General features: G+C 45.8%; 1 protein-coding gene across 1 annotated transcript in view; it reads right to left on the reverse strand.

Moving 5' to 3' along the window:
- The window catches only part of LOC144485619 (inter-alpha-trypsin inhibitor heavy chain H3-like), a 105606-nt gene that overhangs the window by 42703 nt on the left and 47735 nt on the right, over positions 1–15168 (reverse strand). The window contains exons 3-8 of the mRNA XM_078203720.1: positions 14271–14375; positions 10475–10637; positions 10264–10374; positions 10054–10182; positions 9845–9961; positions 5751–5919 (exon numbers count right to left, since the gene is read on the reverse strand). Coding sequence (XP_078059846.1) covers positions 5751–5919; positions 9845–9961; positions 10054–10182; positions 10264–10374; positions 10475–10637; positions 14271–14375 — 794 coding nt within the window. The remainder of the gene's footprint in view (positions 1–5750; positions 5920–9844; positions 9962–10053; positions 10183–10263; positions 10375–10474; positions 10638–14270; positions 14376–15168) is intronic.

Raw genomic sequence — 15168 nt, forward strand, 5'->3', positions numbered from 1 at the left:
CAAAAGAACCCATGCACCATGTCAAAGAAGAGTAAGGAATTTATTTCAGTGTCCTGGCCAGTATTTATCCCTCAATTAACACCACAAAGAAACAAATGATATAGTCATTATCACATCGCTGTTTGTAGGAGTTTGCTGTGAGTGAATTGGCTGCTGCCTTTCTTACTTTATAGCAGCAACTACATTTCGAAAGTACTTCATTGGCTGTAAAGCGCCTTGAAGTGTCCCATGGTCATGTCAAACCTTATATACATTCCAGTCTTTCTTTCTTGTAAGCTGAGGGGAGTGGGGATCATGTGGTAAACCACTGTTAGCTTATTACCTGTATATGTGACATGCCTGGACACATCCCTGCCGGCCCTACCTGAGACTCCTCCCCCCCCCCCCCCGGTCCAGGTATAAAGGCAACTGCTCCCCACCCCCCTGCCTCAGTCTGGACCAGTTCATTGGCATGGGTGTGCTCCAAGTCTTTTGCTAATAAAAGCCTATTTGTTCTTGCATACAAACTAGTCTTTGCTCGATTGATGGTGCATCAGATCATAGAACTGTAACAAGATGGCTAATTAAAATTCAATTAAAAGAGCAGCAGAAATAAGAAAGAACAGTTAGCAGAGGTGTTTATATTCCTATGGGATTGCAGACTTGGCATCTCAGTTGGAATGTGACAAGGAGTAATGGAGGATTATGCCTTAGTTCAGGTCAGGGTAAGGAGGAGGTGTCTCCATCCGGAAACATTAGATGATTAAAGGGCACAAGTAACTCCAGTGTAAAAAATGTCCCTATGAACAGGGTTGTAATGAATGGCAAAGCTGGACAAGACATCACACCTGATCCACTTTCTCCCTTTTTACTTCTATCTCTCCATTTACATGACAAGTTGCAACCAATTCTAACTCTACTTACCCTTGGCACTTAAAGCTAACCCTCATCTGTCGCCTTCATATCAGATGCTGATAATTCAGATGTAGCTCTACCAAAGTCACCCACCACAGCCAAACATAGGGGGCAATTTCCAGCTTGCTCTACGTCCGCGAGAATAGCGGCACACACTCAAAATCCAGAGTTCCTATTTTCCCAGCCTGTCACTGGCGGAGTGGCGTCAAACACGCGGCGAGACCGCAGAAATCTCAATTTAATACATTATCATGTCATTAGCGAGCACTCCTCCGAGGGGGAGTTCGGAGGTGAGCACTCAGGCAGCCAGCACGCTCCACTGTGTGCCATGCTCAGGGAGCACTAGAGAGGACTCGAGGGACACAGATAAGTGACTCTCTAAGTGACTCTCGGTGCCGGGGGTGGGAGTCCCACAATCGTCATATCGGGTGGGGGGGGGGGGCTCCACAGGGTCATTTGCAGGCCTTACCTTCCCTTCATGTCGGGGCGCCCCTTGCTTTAAAGGGGTTGTGAGGGCTGGTGTGCAGGTAGTGCTTCCTGTGTCCTCCTTCCTCTGTTCCTCTCCATATCACAGTTGAGGGAGTGCCCTTCCTTAGTGGGGACTGGCCAGAAGTTGGGAGGACTTGAAAACAAGAAGCACATCACTGGGGGCGACTGAGAGTTACCCGGGTGGGGTCCTATGAGAGGCCGGGCTGTCAGGGCACAGTAGGGGAATCAGGAATGGGCTGTGTCCCCCCTCATGCGACCTGAAGGGCCTCGCGCTTGAGGGAGTTTGACTGCAATTGGAACCCACGCTCAGGCAGCGGTGGGAGGACAAAGGGGAGGAGCTGCCCGGACAGCCAAAACCAATTGTCAGGAGGCTTGTGTGCAAGGGTGGATCTCATTGGATCATGGAAGGCTGCTCAGCTCTGTACCTTGTGACCTGGGAAAAACAGGGTGCCCTCTGGGAATGCACTGGACAGCTGTGCCTCGCCTGCCACAAGAGGCAGACACTTGGCTGAACAGCCACCCCATCCTCCCCTCACTAGTGATTATGTCATTCAATGGTTTGCAACAAAAAGCACTGCCATTTAGTGGAGGCCAACTGTTAACCCTTCACAAGCGATGTCCCAGGCATTGAGTTGACATTTCCAGTAACAGATAATGCTGATGTGCTCCCCTATGCAAGGCATGATGGTGTGTCTATCATCACGCAACTCACTCGAGGTCACAATGAGTGCAAGGCACCCCTTGAGGATGCAAACACTGGTCACATTCAACCACTTGACTGCCCTCTAATGTGACACCCTTTGAGGAGGAGTTTGGGGGCTCAGGTAAAGCGGCTGTTTGGTGCCACTGACATTCTGGTGGGTCCACACGATGCATCCTGCTAGAGTTGACAGGGACCAGTATGGAGATGTGGTGATAGTGTCTGAGGGTATGAGGGATGGTGTTGAGGCACCTACTGAGTGTGCTGCCATTGAGTGATAGTCCCAGACGAATTGAAGAAGGAAGTTTGGGACTCTGTGGTTTTCTCTTCTTTACAGTGCATGGTCTGGAGAATCATGGAGCCTATCGAGTTCGCTACCCTACTTCGAGTGGTGACAGAGACACCCACATGCCATGGCAGCTGGCCAGGACCTGCAGCCTGTGGAAGAGGGGGAAACTAGGCCTGTTGCTGTTCTTGGAGCAGCACCACAGATGCGTAGGTACCAGCCGAGGGTATTCTGATGTCGATCATCATACCTGCAGATGTCAGAGATGCAGTGCCGTAGAAGGTTGCCTCTGTCCTAGGGGACGGTGGACCACCTCTGCCAGACCCTGCAAGAGCTGGCACCACAGGGAATGGGAGGACACGTACTACCTGTGGCCCTTAAACTCACAGCAGCTCTGAATTTCTGTGTGAGTGGCTCATTTTAGGGAAGCACAGGCAACTTGTGTGGCATCGCCCAGTCGGCCACACAGAAGTGGGAGGTCAGAGTTGCCCTTTATGCGAGGGCTCACACGTATGTCAACTAGGACGGGAGCAGGTGAGCCAAGATGTCAGAGCCATGAGCTTCGCCCTCTTAGCAGGCTTTCCTTATGGGGCAAGGTCTGATTGCCTACACCCATGTGGGCCTGTGCACTCCATGGTGCCACACTGCGCCATTCATGAACCGCAAGGGATTCTACTCCCTCCATGTGCAGCTCATCTGTGATCACATGATGCACTTAATGCAGGCGTGAGCCTGTTTCCTGGGCAGTATCTATGACAGCTACATTGTGGGTGCTCTCAAATTCCAGCTGTCTTTGAGGGAGAGTGGCAGCGGGTGGGTTGGATCCACATGGACAAGGAGTACCCACCCAGGAGTTGATGGTGGCGCCAATGCAGAGGTCACAAACACCAGCGGAGACCTGTTACAATGAGGCTCACACTGTAATGTGTGTGCTTGTTGAGCAGGCCTGCTGAAGATGCAGTTCCAGTGCCTGGACAGGTTGGTATATGCCCCTACGTTGCACCCTCTAGAGGATCTCCTGCATTGTTGTAGACTGCTGTGCTCTCCACAACTTGGCGCTGCAGAGGGGAGACCACCTGGACCTGGAGGAGATGGAGGAGCGCCATATCTCCTCGGATGAGGAGGATGTCGAGGAGGGCGATGAGGGTGACCACACAGAAGAGGAGGTGGAAGAAGTCTGGGCAGTGGTCAGGGCCCGACTGGGCCGATATGCTAGGGATGGCCTCATAACGTCTCACTTCGAGAAAGCAGGACTATTTGCCTTTCCACCATGGGGACTAACATCTAAGCAGTTATTTGGTGCCAGAAGTATGCTCCCATGCTGTGGACAGGCATCATGGGCAGGTTGCTGAAGCCATTGGCTGGGCTCTGTGGGAGAATGATGATGACTTGCATTGAGGACAGAGCGATACTCCTCCAAAGGAGATAGCCATCGACTTCAGGAAGCGAAGAGGAGAACATGTCCCTGTCTACATCAATGGGGATGAAGCAGAAACGGTCAAGAGCTTCACGTTTTTAAGTGTCCAGATCCTCAACAACCTGTCCTGGTCCCCCCATGCTGACACTATAGTTAAGAAAGCCCATCAACGCCTCTACTTTCTCAGACGACGAAGGAAATTTGGCATGTCAGCTACGACTCTCACCAACTTTTACAAATGCACCATAGAAAGCATTCTTTTGGGTTGTATCACAGCTTGGTATGGCTCCTGCTCTGCCCAAGACCACAAGAAACTACAAAGGTCATGAATGTAACCCAGTCCATCACGCAAACCAGCCTCCCATCCGTTGACTCTGTCCACACTTCCCGCTGCCTCGGAAAAGCAACCAGCATAATTAAGGACCCCACGCACCCTGGACATTCTCTCTTTCACTTTCTTCCGTCAGGAAAAAGATACAAAAATCTGAGGTCATGTACCAACTGACTCAAGAACAGCTTCTTCCTTGCTGCCATCAGACTTTTGAATGGAACTACCTCGCACTAAGTTGATCTTTCTCTACATCCTAGCTATGACTGTAACACTACATTCTGCACTCTCTCCTTTCCTTCTCTATGAATGGTATGCTTTGTCTGTATAACATGCAAGAAACAATACTTTTCACTGTATGTTAATACATGTGACAATAATAAATCAAATCAAATCCTCTCATCCTCAGTGATATGGCTGACTCCTGACTGACAGAGAGCATCACACATCATGCCAACGAGTGGGCTTATCATAGGGCTCAGAAACACTGGCTGTGCAGCGTCAACTACTACAGACCCCATCCACGTCACAGGTCCTGGTGTTCACATCCGTCTTCATGCCGAGGTGGGCAACCTGGCAGCATCTCAACAGCCCTTGGCCTCGAGAACACTGTTAGACAATAGAGGAATGCCTTTTGATGGAGTCCGGTGGCGGGGATGGGGCTCCCCCTTCCATGGATGGGGTTTGGGGGATGGGCTCTGAAAGTGGGAAACACTCTTTTTTTGTGCTGGAAATAACCCTCTGCCATTTTTTGGTAAGATTTCATCGTGTTTTTCACATCTGTGACCCAGTAAGCAACTTGTGACCTTATAGTTTGGATGGAATAATAGTAGCAGAGAAGCCAGGAACACGATAGATAAAGAACAAAGAACAAAGAAAATTACAGCACAGGAACAGGCCCATCGGCCTTCCAAGCCTGCACCGACCATGCTGTCCGACTGAACTAAAACCCCCTACCCTTTCGGGGACCATATCCCTCTATTCCCATTCTATTCATGTATTTGTCAAGAAGCCCCTTAAAACTCACTATCGTATCTGCTTCCACCACCTCCCCCGGTAGCGAGTTCCAGGCACCCACTACTCTCTGTGTAAAAAACTTGCCTCGTACATCTCCTTCAAACCTTGCTCCTCGCACCTTAAACCTATGCCCCCTAGTAATTGACTCTTCCAACCTGGAAAAAAGCTTCTGTCCATGCCCCTCATAATCTTGCAGACTTCTATCAGGTCGCCCCTCAACCTCTGTCATTCCAGTGAGAACAAACCAAGTTTCTCCAACCTCTCCTCATAGCTAATGCCCTCCATACCAGGCAACATCCTGGTAAATCTTTTCTGTACCCTCTCCAAAGTCTCCACATCCTTCTGGTAGTGTGGCGACCAGAATTGAACACTATATTCCAAGTGCGGCTTAACTAAAGTTCTATAAAACTGAAATATGACTTGCCAATTTTTAAACTCAATGCCCCGGTCGATAACGACAAGCATGCCATATGCCTTCTTGACTACAAATGTCCCCTATAAATGGGGGACATTTTGAAGAATAAGTATTCTCCTATATTTCCCTTTCTCATCAACTGATTTTGCAAGTTATAGTATAAGAAATTCTCATGTTTTTATTAATAAAAGCAGTAGTCTTTACCTCCTCTGGCTGAAATAGATCGTGCATACTTCTGAGCTTCAGCCACATTATCCGGAGTTGCTTGAAATATGGTATTCCTCCATGTTTCAATGGTATCATCAAATATAATAATTGCAAAATGATCCTTTGCGTCCATATCATCCAGAATTTTGACAAGAGCTTCATTTGTCTGGAAGAGACAAAAAAATGTTTGCAACTGTAACTTCAAAGCATAAACTTTAACAATTACATTAACTATAGTGCCATAGCAGGTTTTGATACTATTTTCCTCATTGTGTTTCTATGCTTTTTTAAAATTCATTCGTGGGACATGGGCGTCGCTGGCTGGCCAGCATTTATTGCCCATCCCTAGCTATCCTTGAGAAGGTAGTGGTGAGCTGCCTTCTTGAATCGCTGCAGTCCATGTGCTGTGGGTTGACCCACAATGCCGTTAGCGAGGGAATTCCAGGATTTTGACCCAGCGTCTGTGAAGGAACAGCAATATATTTCCAAGTCAGGATGGTGAGTGGCTTGGATGGAAACTTGCAGGTGGTGGTCTCCCCATTTATCTGCTGCCCTTGTCCTTCTACATGGGAGTGGTCGTGGGTTTGGAAGGTGCTGTCCAAGGATCTTTGGTGAATTGCTGCAGTGCATCTTGTAGATAGTACACACTGTTGCTATTGAGCATCGGTGGTGGACAGAGTGGATGTTTGTGGATGTGGTGCCAATCAAGTGGGCTGCTTTGTCCTGGATGGTGTCAAGCTTCTTGAGTGTTGTTGTAACTGCACCCATCCAGGCAAGTGGGGAGTATTCCATCACACTCCTGACTCGTGCCTTGTAGATGGTGGATAGGCTTTGGGGAGTCAGGAGGTGAGTTAGTCGCCACAGTATTCCTAGCCTCTGACCTGCTCTTGTAGCCATTGTGTTTATGTGGTGAGTCCAGTTGAGTTTCTGGTCAATGGTAACCACAAGGATGTTGACAGTGGGGGATTCAGTGATGGTTACATCATTGAATGCTGTATAGGTGTCCCCATGAACCCATCTGAACACACAATGAATAAGAGACTACACTGTTAATGTTGACCAAATAAGTTGAAATTGAATTGGACTGAAGTTGATTTCCAAAGCATGTTGTTGAACAATAGAAATCATTATTTATTGCTTAAGTCTTAAGTAGGGACGTATAATTCAATTGTGTTGCAGCATTATCAGTTGATATTTGCATTTGCACCTAAATAGCTGATGCCATATTCATAAAATGAACAAAATTGTGAGGTTTTCCACCCACAACATTAGCTTGTAATTTGTAATCAAATTAGGGAAGTGAGTAAGTAAAGTAGAATAATAATCACGGATGATTTCAATTAGCATGATATGAATTGGCCAGAAGAGGTAGGTAAAAGCAGCTGCAGTTCCTACGATGTTTACATATCTCCTTTCTATCCTAATATTTAAGAAACCCAGTAAGGTTAGATTTGTTACTAGATCTAGTAATGGGAAATGAGTCAGAACAAATAAAATAAGGAAAAATAGCAGAATATCAAGTTGATAATGACCAGAATATTGTACACTTTAAGATAACAATTGAAGACACAAGTATGACAAAGACCAGAGTAATAGGAACATAAGAAAGTTATAAATAGAGCAGCAGTAGACCATTCAGCTCTACATGCCAGCTCTGCCATTCAATATGACATGGTTGATCCCCTGCCCCAACTCTGCTACCCATATCCTTTGATATCCCTTGACCCCCTGCATTCTAAACTCTGAAACTGAATAACAAAAGGTGTGGACTCCCACAATAATGTCTGGAGTTTGATTTTGTGGAGGCCAATTTGGGGAAATATCTTCCAAAATACAATTCCCAGGTTTCCCACTCTGCAATAGAATATAATATAATATAATATGGGTAAATGTGAGGTTATTCACTTTGGAAGCAAAAACAAGAAGGCAGATTACTACCTGAATGGCTGTAAATTGGGAGTGGGGAGTGTGCAGTGGGACCTGGGTGTCCTTGTGCACCAGTTTCTGAAGGTAAGCATGCAAATGCAGCAGGCGGTAAAGAAGGCAAACGGTATGTTGGCCTTCATTGCGAGAGGGTTCGAGTTCAGGAGCAGGGATGTATTGTTGCAATTATATAAGGGCCTTGGTGAGGCCACACCTAGAATATTGTGTGCAGTTTTGGTCTCCTTTTCTGAGGAAGGATGTTCTTACTCTCGAGGGAGTGCAGTGAGGTTTGCCAGGCTGATTCCGGGGATGGTGGGACTGATGTATGAGGAGAGATTGACTAGGTTAGGATTGCTTTCGCTGGAGTTCGGACAAATGAGGGGGGAATTTCACAGAGACTTATTAAATTCCAACAGGACTAGACAGGGTAGATGCAGGGAGGATGTTCCCGACAGTGGGGGAGTCCAGAACCGGGGATCACAGTCTGAGGATTCGGGGTAGACCATTTAGGACGGAGATGAGGAGACATTTCTTCACCCAAAGAGTGGTGAGTCTGTGGAATTCATTATCACAGGAAGTAATTGATGCCAAAACACTGAATGTATTCAAGAGGTAGCTGGACATAGCATTTGGAGCGAACGGGATCAAAGGTTATGGGGAGAAAGCAGGATTAAGCTATTGAGTTGGACGATCAGCCATGATCGTATTGAATGGCAGAGCAGGCTCGAAGGGCCAAATGGCCTCCTTCTGCTCCTATCGTCTATGTTTCTATATGATGATGTGGCTCGGTGAATAGTAGCGAAGGTGGGCTTTTAACATCATTATGTCACACTGAAGTCCTGGGCTATAGAAACGTTTCAATGTTGGCTCCATTTTCCTTCCACAGATGCTGTCAGGTCTGCTGAAATTTTCTAGCATTTTTCTGTTTTTGTTTCAGATTCCAGCATCCGCAGTATTTTGCTTTTATCTATCGATGAAGCCGGGAACCAGAACAGCTTATTGTTCAAGAAGAGCAGAGTTGAAAATTTAAAGTTTATTAGTGTCGCAAGTAGGCTTACATTAACACTGCAATGAAGTTACTGTGAAAATCCCCTAATTGCCACATTTCCGCACCTATTCGGCTCCACTGTGGGAGAATTTAGCACTGCCAATGCACCTAACCAGCACGTCTTATAGGCTGTGGGGAGAAACCAGAGCAAACCCACACAGAGAGAATATGCAGACTCCACACAGGCAGTGGCTCAAGCTGGGAACCGGGTCCCTGCGTTGTGAGGCAACATTGCTAACCACTGTGCCACCGTGCTGTCCGCTGTGGGTCGGGAGATGCCAGAAAGATATCTGCAATAGTGCTAAGGTTTGTGAGAAAATTACCACCGTTTGGGACACCTTGTTTGAAATAATTGTGGAAATTGGTGGCTGGACCTTGAATGTGTAAAAGCACTTGAAGACAAAGAAATCCTAAAGGGCTTGGTGTAAAATCCTGGACGGATTCGCTGTTAAAAGTGGAACAGAAGCTTTGTTTATAAGTGTCATTTGAAAAATCTGGACTGGAATTCGAAATGCAACCTGCTAATGGAACGCATTATTATGAGAGAAGGTTTTAAAGTGTGTTTTGGGAATGGAGTTTTGAAACTCTTGTATAACATTCATCTGGGGGGCTTCAGAGGAGAAATCCACAGACACTAACTTGGGTTCAGAGCGGAATCACAATCAATCTGTTTACTTTAAAAAAGGACTCTATGAAACCATTGTAGATTCAAATGTATTTTGTCAACCATATTAATCTTAAAACATGTATGTAATTATTAAATAAGTGGGGAGTAAAGAAGTATTATATTATAGTACAATTTTTAAATGTTTAATAAATATTTATTTCTAATTAAAACTAATTAGAAGTCCCATGACTCTGTTCCTCCACGTTTGATTCCATTCTGCAATCTCCCCATCGAGTTCTAACATCAACTGGCATCTTACCACTATAATCCAAAGGTTCATTGCCTGCAAAGCACTTTGAGGTATCATGTGACTTTGAAAGCTGCTATATAAATGGAAGCTTTTCCTTGGTGGATGTGTAAGATAAGTTAGTTTCTCTTTTGCCTGCAGCTTGAAGATCTGGGAAGGAAATAGAGTAAGAAAAACAACCCTCCTGCACCAAAAGCTTTTCTTACCTGACGCATTTTAGCCCCTGACATAGATCCACTGTGGTCGATCACAAAGATAACATTTTTGGGGATTCTGGATAGATTAGCAGGTGCAAAATGATGTACAAAATATCCATTTACAATCTGAAAAAGAAATTACAGCATATGTTTTCTTTAAAAGTCATCAGAGTGAGGAATCCTATGAGATTTCCATTTTAAGTATAATTTTCAATTACCTGAATACTACCAGCTGACAGGTCTCTATTCACATCATACTCTATGATGAAGTTTCCATCTAGTATTGTTTCATGACAATCAGGACATTTGCGTTGTTGCTCAAGAGTTGGTTTGAAGGAAACATGCCCCTGAATAAAGCAGTGACTCAATGTTAATTTTTACAGTAATTGTTTGGGTCAATATGTTTCTGAACAATTATATGTACCTGCCTTTGTGCCAGTAAGAGTCTTTTTCACAATCGAAGTCAGATTATTAGTTAGGAACTTTGCATCAACGTTCAGGAAGGCAATGCCTTGTGGTTCAAAAATGTGTACGTCAATCTGGAAAAAGCAATCCAAAATGTAAGATAATTGAATTATCATCAAATGGGAAATTTAAAAGTTGAAATATATTAGTAATGTTGCTATGTTAGAAAAGAACCTGGAAATTTTTGACAAGTTGCTGGGGTTTTACTCTGATGTTCATCTCATATTTCCCCAGGTTACGTTTTAATAATTCTTCGTAAGTTAGTTCAAACGTGACTTTTTTGGTTGGTCCAATATTTACTGACACTTTAAACTTTTCCATTTTTCTTCCAGACGCCCTTTGAAAATCAGAGGGATAAAAAGACACTGAAGATCATGGAATCCTCATGCTACATTGAGCAAACAAACACTCATTGCCTTTTCTTATATTGGTGTCTCAGTATGGAGCTTACACCATTATAATGTCCAATTTTGGGTGCGGCAAAAGAAAGGCTTGAAATTATATCATGTCGTTCACAACCGAAAGGGTACTCAAACCACTTGTCAGCCACTAAATTACTTTTGAATGGTAGTCACTGTTGTCGGCAAAAGGAACAGGCAATCTGCATACAACAAGATCCAACAAATAACAATCAAATAAATGATCTGTTTCAGGTGTTGGGTAAAGGGACTCATAATTGATGGAAGAAAATATTACAAAGTATAATTCAATCTCAGTTAATTGTATATAGTAGATTATGACCTTGATGGGGTGGCACGGTGGCACAGTGGTTAGCACTGCTGCCTCACAGCGCCAGGGACCCGAGTTTGATTCCCAGTTTGGGTCACTGTCTATGTGGAGTCTGCATGTTCTCCTCATGTCTGTGTGGGTTTCCTCTGGGTGCTCCGGTTTCCTCCCACAGTCCGAAAGACGTGCTGGTTAGGTGCTTTAACCATGCTAAATTCTCCATCAACGTACCCGAACAGGTGCTGGAGTGTGGTGACTAGGGGATTTTCACAGTAACTTCATTGCTGTGTTAATGTAGGCTGACTTGTGACACTAATAAATAAATTTGTGGTTACTCGTGTCAATCTATCAGAACTCAGTGACAACAATTGGATCAAATGTAATAATCGCAGCAAATAGCACAAGTTTATTTATTGAAATACCTCAGCAGAAAATTTAACTTGAATTGTGGCATGAATTAATTATTTGGTCTGGGCATTATTTGTACAATGTAGACAGGTTAATTTTTCCAGAGTAGAGTATTTCTTGTATCTTGCATGCTGGTATTTCGAGAAATGGTGAAGAGGATGGGCCCAATTTTACCATTGCGTCGCGCCCGAAAACGAGCGCGAAAACTTGGTAAAGTGTGGCGTGAGGCGATTAGCACGATCCGCGCCCGCATCTGCGCAGATGCCCACTTTACTTTGCATGCATTTAAATTGACTTAATGAGCTGGATTAATGGTCTGTTTCGGGCGCTCCAGCTTCTGAAGAGGTAAGTTCAGAGCTTCCAGCGGCTCTCTAACTCAGATCGATGGTGGGGGGGAGGTAAGGAGGCAGGCCAGATCATTGTCTGGTGGGGGAGGCAAGGGAGACCCAATCGTTCTCTGGTGGGGGGAGAGGAGGGAGGGCCAGATGTATTTCATGTGGGGGGGGGGGGGGGGGGAAGGAGGCCAGATGGTTCTCTGGTGGGAGGGAGGAGAGGAGGAGGCCAGATCATTCTTTGGTGTGGAGGGGGAGGGAGGAGGGAGGCCCGATTATTCTCTGGCGTGGGGGGAGAGAGGGAGGAGAGATGCCTGATTATTCTCTGGTGGGGGGGGGGGGGGGGGGGAGGGAGGAAGGCCACATTATTCTCTGTTAGGGAGGCAGGAGTGGAGGGGTCCGCTGCCACTCTGCGGGTGATCGGTGGGGGGGTGGGCAGAGGATTGCAATCGGTCTGGGTAGTGGGAGGGGGGTGGGTAGATAAAGGGGACAGTTATGTTGTGGGGAAGGCGCGATATCTGTGGGGGCCCACCTGTTTTTCGCTCCCGGGCTGCTTTATCCGCTTTTGGCGGCCCGGGAGCGATGTGACAAGGGCGTGTTTTTCAAATTTTATTTCACTGCGCATGCGCAGTTGGAGGCTCCGATCAGAGCAGCAGGGTTTTGGGTGCATAAAGCCCCACCCACAGCGCGATTCAGACTCACGATTTGTTTTTCAGGCTCAGAGTGTATGGGGGCGCCTGAGAACAGGTTTCCAAGTCAGATCTGAATTGCCCCCAGATTCAGCACTTAGAATCAAAATGGTAAAATCGGGCCCATTGTGCTCAAATTAATATTTAAATGAGATTCCTGCTTGTTTAGGTCAGGTGTTTCCTGTGCTGTTTTCCCACTTTTCAGAGACTGTTGTGATGCACAAAGTTTATTATTTTTTCCCGGGGTTTGGACATCGATGGCTAGGCTGGCATTTATTGCCCATCCCTAATTGCCTTTGAGTCATCTTCTTGAACTGCTGCAGTCCATGTGGTGCAGGTACACCCATAGTGCTGTTAAGGAGGGAGTTCCAGGATATCGATTCAGCAGCAGTGAAGGAACGGCGATGTATTTTCAAGTCAAGATGGTGTATGGCTTAGAGAAAACCTGCAGGTGGCGACGTTTCCATGCAACTGCTGTCCTTGTCCTTTGAGGTGGTACAAGTTGCAGGGTTAGAAGACATTGCCGATGAAGCCTTGATGAGCTGCTTGTTTCAGTGCATCTTGAAGAGAGGCTTTGGGGAGTCAGGAGGTGAGTCATTCACTTCAGTTCCTGGTCAATGGTAACCCTCATCTTATTGGTAGTGGGGTTTCATTGACGGTAATGTCATTGAATGTCAAGGGAGGTGTGGTGAACCATAGATGGTTACCACTATGGGTACTGAACCATAGATGGTCAGCACTATGGGTACTTGTACATATGTTACTGTTGTCACTGTTGGGGTTAGGGTTGGGGTGTTCTACCTGTTGATATTGTTCTGTGGTACACTCCAGTTGGCTCCGCCTACCTGGAGGAGTATAAAGGTCACTGCACTGCCTGGTGACCCTTTAGTCCGGGATTATATTGTTATATAGTGTGCTCCATTCTTGTTACTAATAAAAGCCTTTATTTCCCGGGTACGATCTAGCCTCCCGAGTGATTTAATCGCGCATCAGGAGGTAGTTAGATTCTCTCTTGCGAGAGATGGTTATTGCCTGAAATGAGTGTATGAATGCTACTTGCCACTTATTCACCCAAATCTGAATGTTGTCCAGGTTCTGGTGCATATGGACTCAGACTGCTTCAGTATCTGAGGAGTCGCAAATGGTGTTGTGCAATCATCAGTGAACATCTCCATTTCTGATGGAAGGAAGGCCATTGATGAAGCAGTTGGAGATGGTTGGGCTTAGGAAAATGCTCTGAATGGGTACAGAGTGGGTGACGATCTGGCATTATTGATTCCTGCCAGTTTTTCCGATTATATCTGCCTGAGTTACACTTTTAGATCGGTTGAATCCAATCGGTAAAACCATGTTATGAATAATATAATTGTCAGAGGCGATTTAAATAGTTTGCGTGTTTCTGTGATCCTGCACTACCAGCAGGGAATCTCTGTGTTTGGGCACCCAATGTGGGAAACAGCACTGTAATCATATATTTTGAAATTTCATTCTCAGGGAATTTCCTGGTCGGTGTACACAACAGCAGGGTTTGCCCTGATATTGGAAGATGTTTAAAAAGGTAAGACTGCATAGAATTAGTGAAACATTAGCCAGGTGGGTTGAAAACTGCCTTGGCAAGAGGTGATGATAAATGGACAAGTGTTGGGGGTGGGAGTAGGGGGTACTGCCCATTGGAATTTCATGTATCAATTTCTATTCTCATTTCTCTGCAGCTAATACTGACACAATCCCAAGGACTTTCACTCATCAAATGGCGTGGGGACTAATCGAACGAAGAATGGATGTCTCGGTTAAATGCTCAGAAATTGTTCTTACTTTACAAGCCCTGCAGTTTGTCCCCGTGAAACCGCTTGTTGGTACTGTCGCTGAGCCACTTCTTTCTCTTTCACAGCTCCCACGTACGTCACTCCATCTAGAGTCCTACAAGAGAGAAATCACATGGATGGTACAACGGGAATCCTATTTGGCTTAATGCTCCCCTCATACCTCCTCCACTCCTTCCTTCTTTTAAACCACAATTTTTAATTACATTCATATTGTTGAAGGAGGAATATTCACACTCATTTAACATGCTCCTAATTATCAATTACTGTACTTTATTTCAACACATATTTATGCACCGAGCAAGAGGACCGGCATGGTGACACAGTGGTTAGCACTGCTGTCTCACAGCATCAGGGACCCGGGTTCAATTCCGGCATTGGGTGACTATTTGTGTGGCGTTTGCATGTTCTCTCCAGGCGGGATTTTCTGACCTCACTCACCCCAAAATCCCCTGAGGTCAACGGACCTTTCCACATTATCGCCTGCTCCGATTCCCATGGCGGGCAGGACGGTAAAATTCTGGCCTCTGGTTTCCAGTTTCCTCCCACACTCCAAAGGTGTGCAGGTTAGGTAGATTGGGAAGGCTAAATTGCCCTTTAGTGTCCCAAGATGCGTAGGTTAGATGGATTAGCCATGGTAAAATCTGTGGGATTACAGGGATAGGGCAGGGGTGAGGGCCTGGATAAGACACCCGTCAGAGAGCTGTTGCAGTCCTGATGGGCTGAATGGCCTCCGCATGCACTGTAGGGATTCTATAATCTTGAAAACACAGAGTGGACACTATGCAGGGCATAGATCTCAAAAATGTGCAGAGATCTCAAAAGCAATTGAGGACATCTCTGAGGCAGTGAGATTAGGAGAGTGATACCAGGTAATAAATGAGGGAAAT

Source organism: Mustelus asterias, chromosome 3 (assembly GCF_964213995.1).
Source record: "Mustelus asterias chromosome 3, sMusAst1.hap1.1, whole genome shotgun sequence".
NCBI lineage: Eukaryota > Metazoa > Chordata > Chondrichthyes > Carcharhiniformes > Triakidae > Mustelus > Mustelus asterias.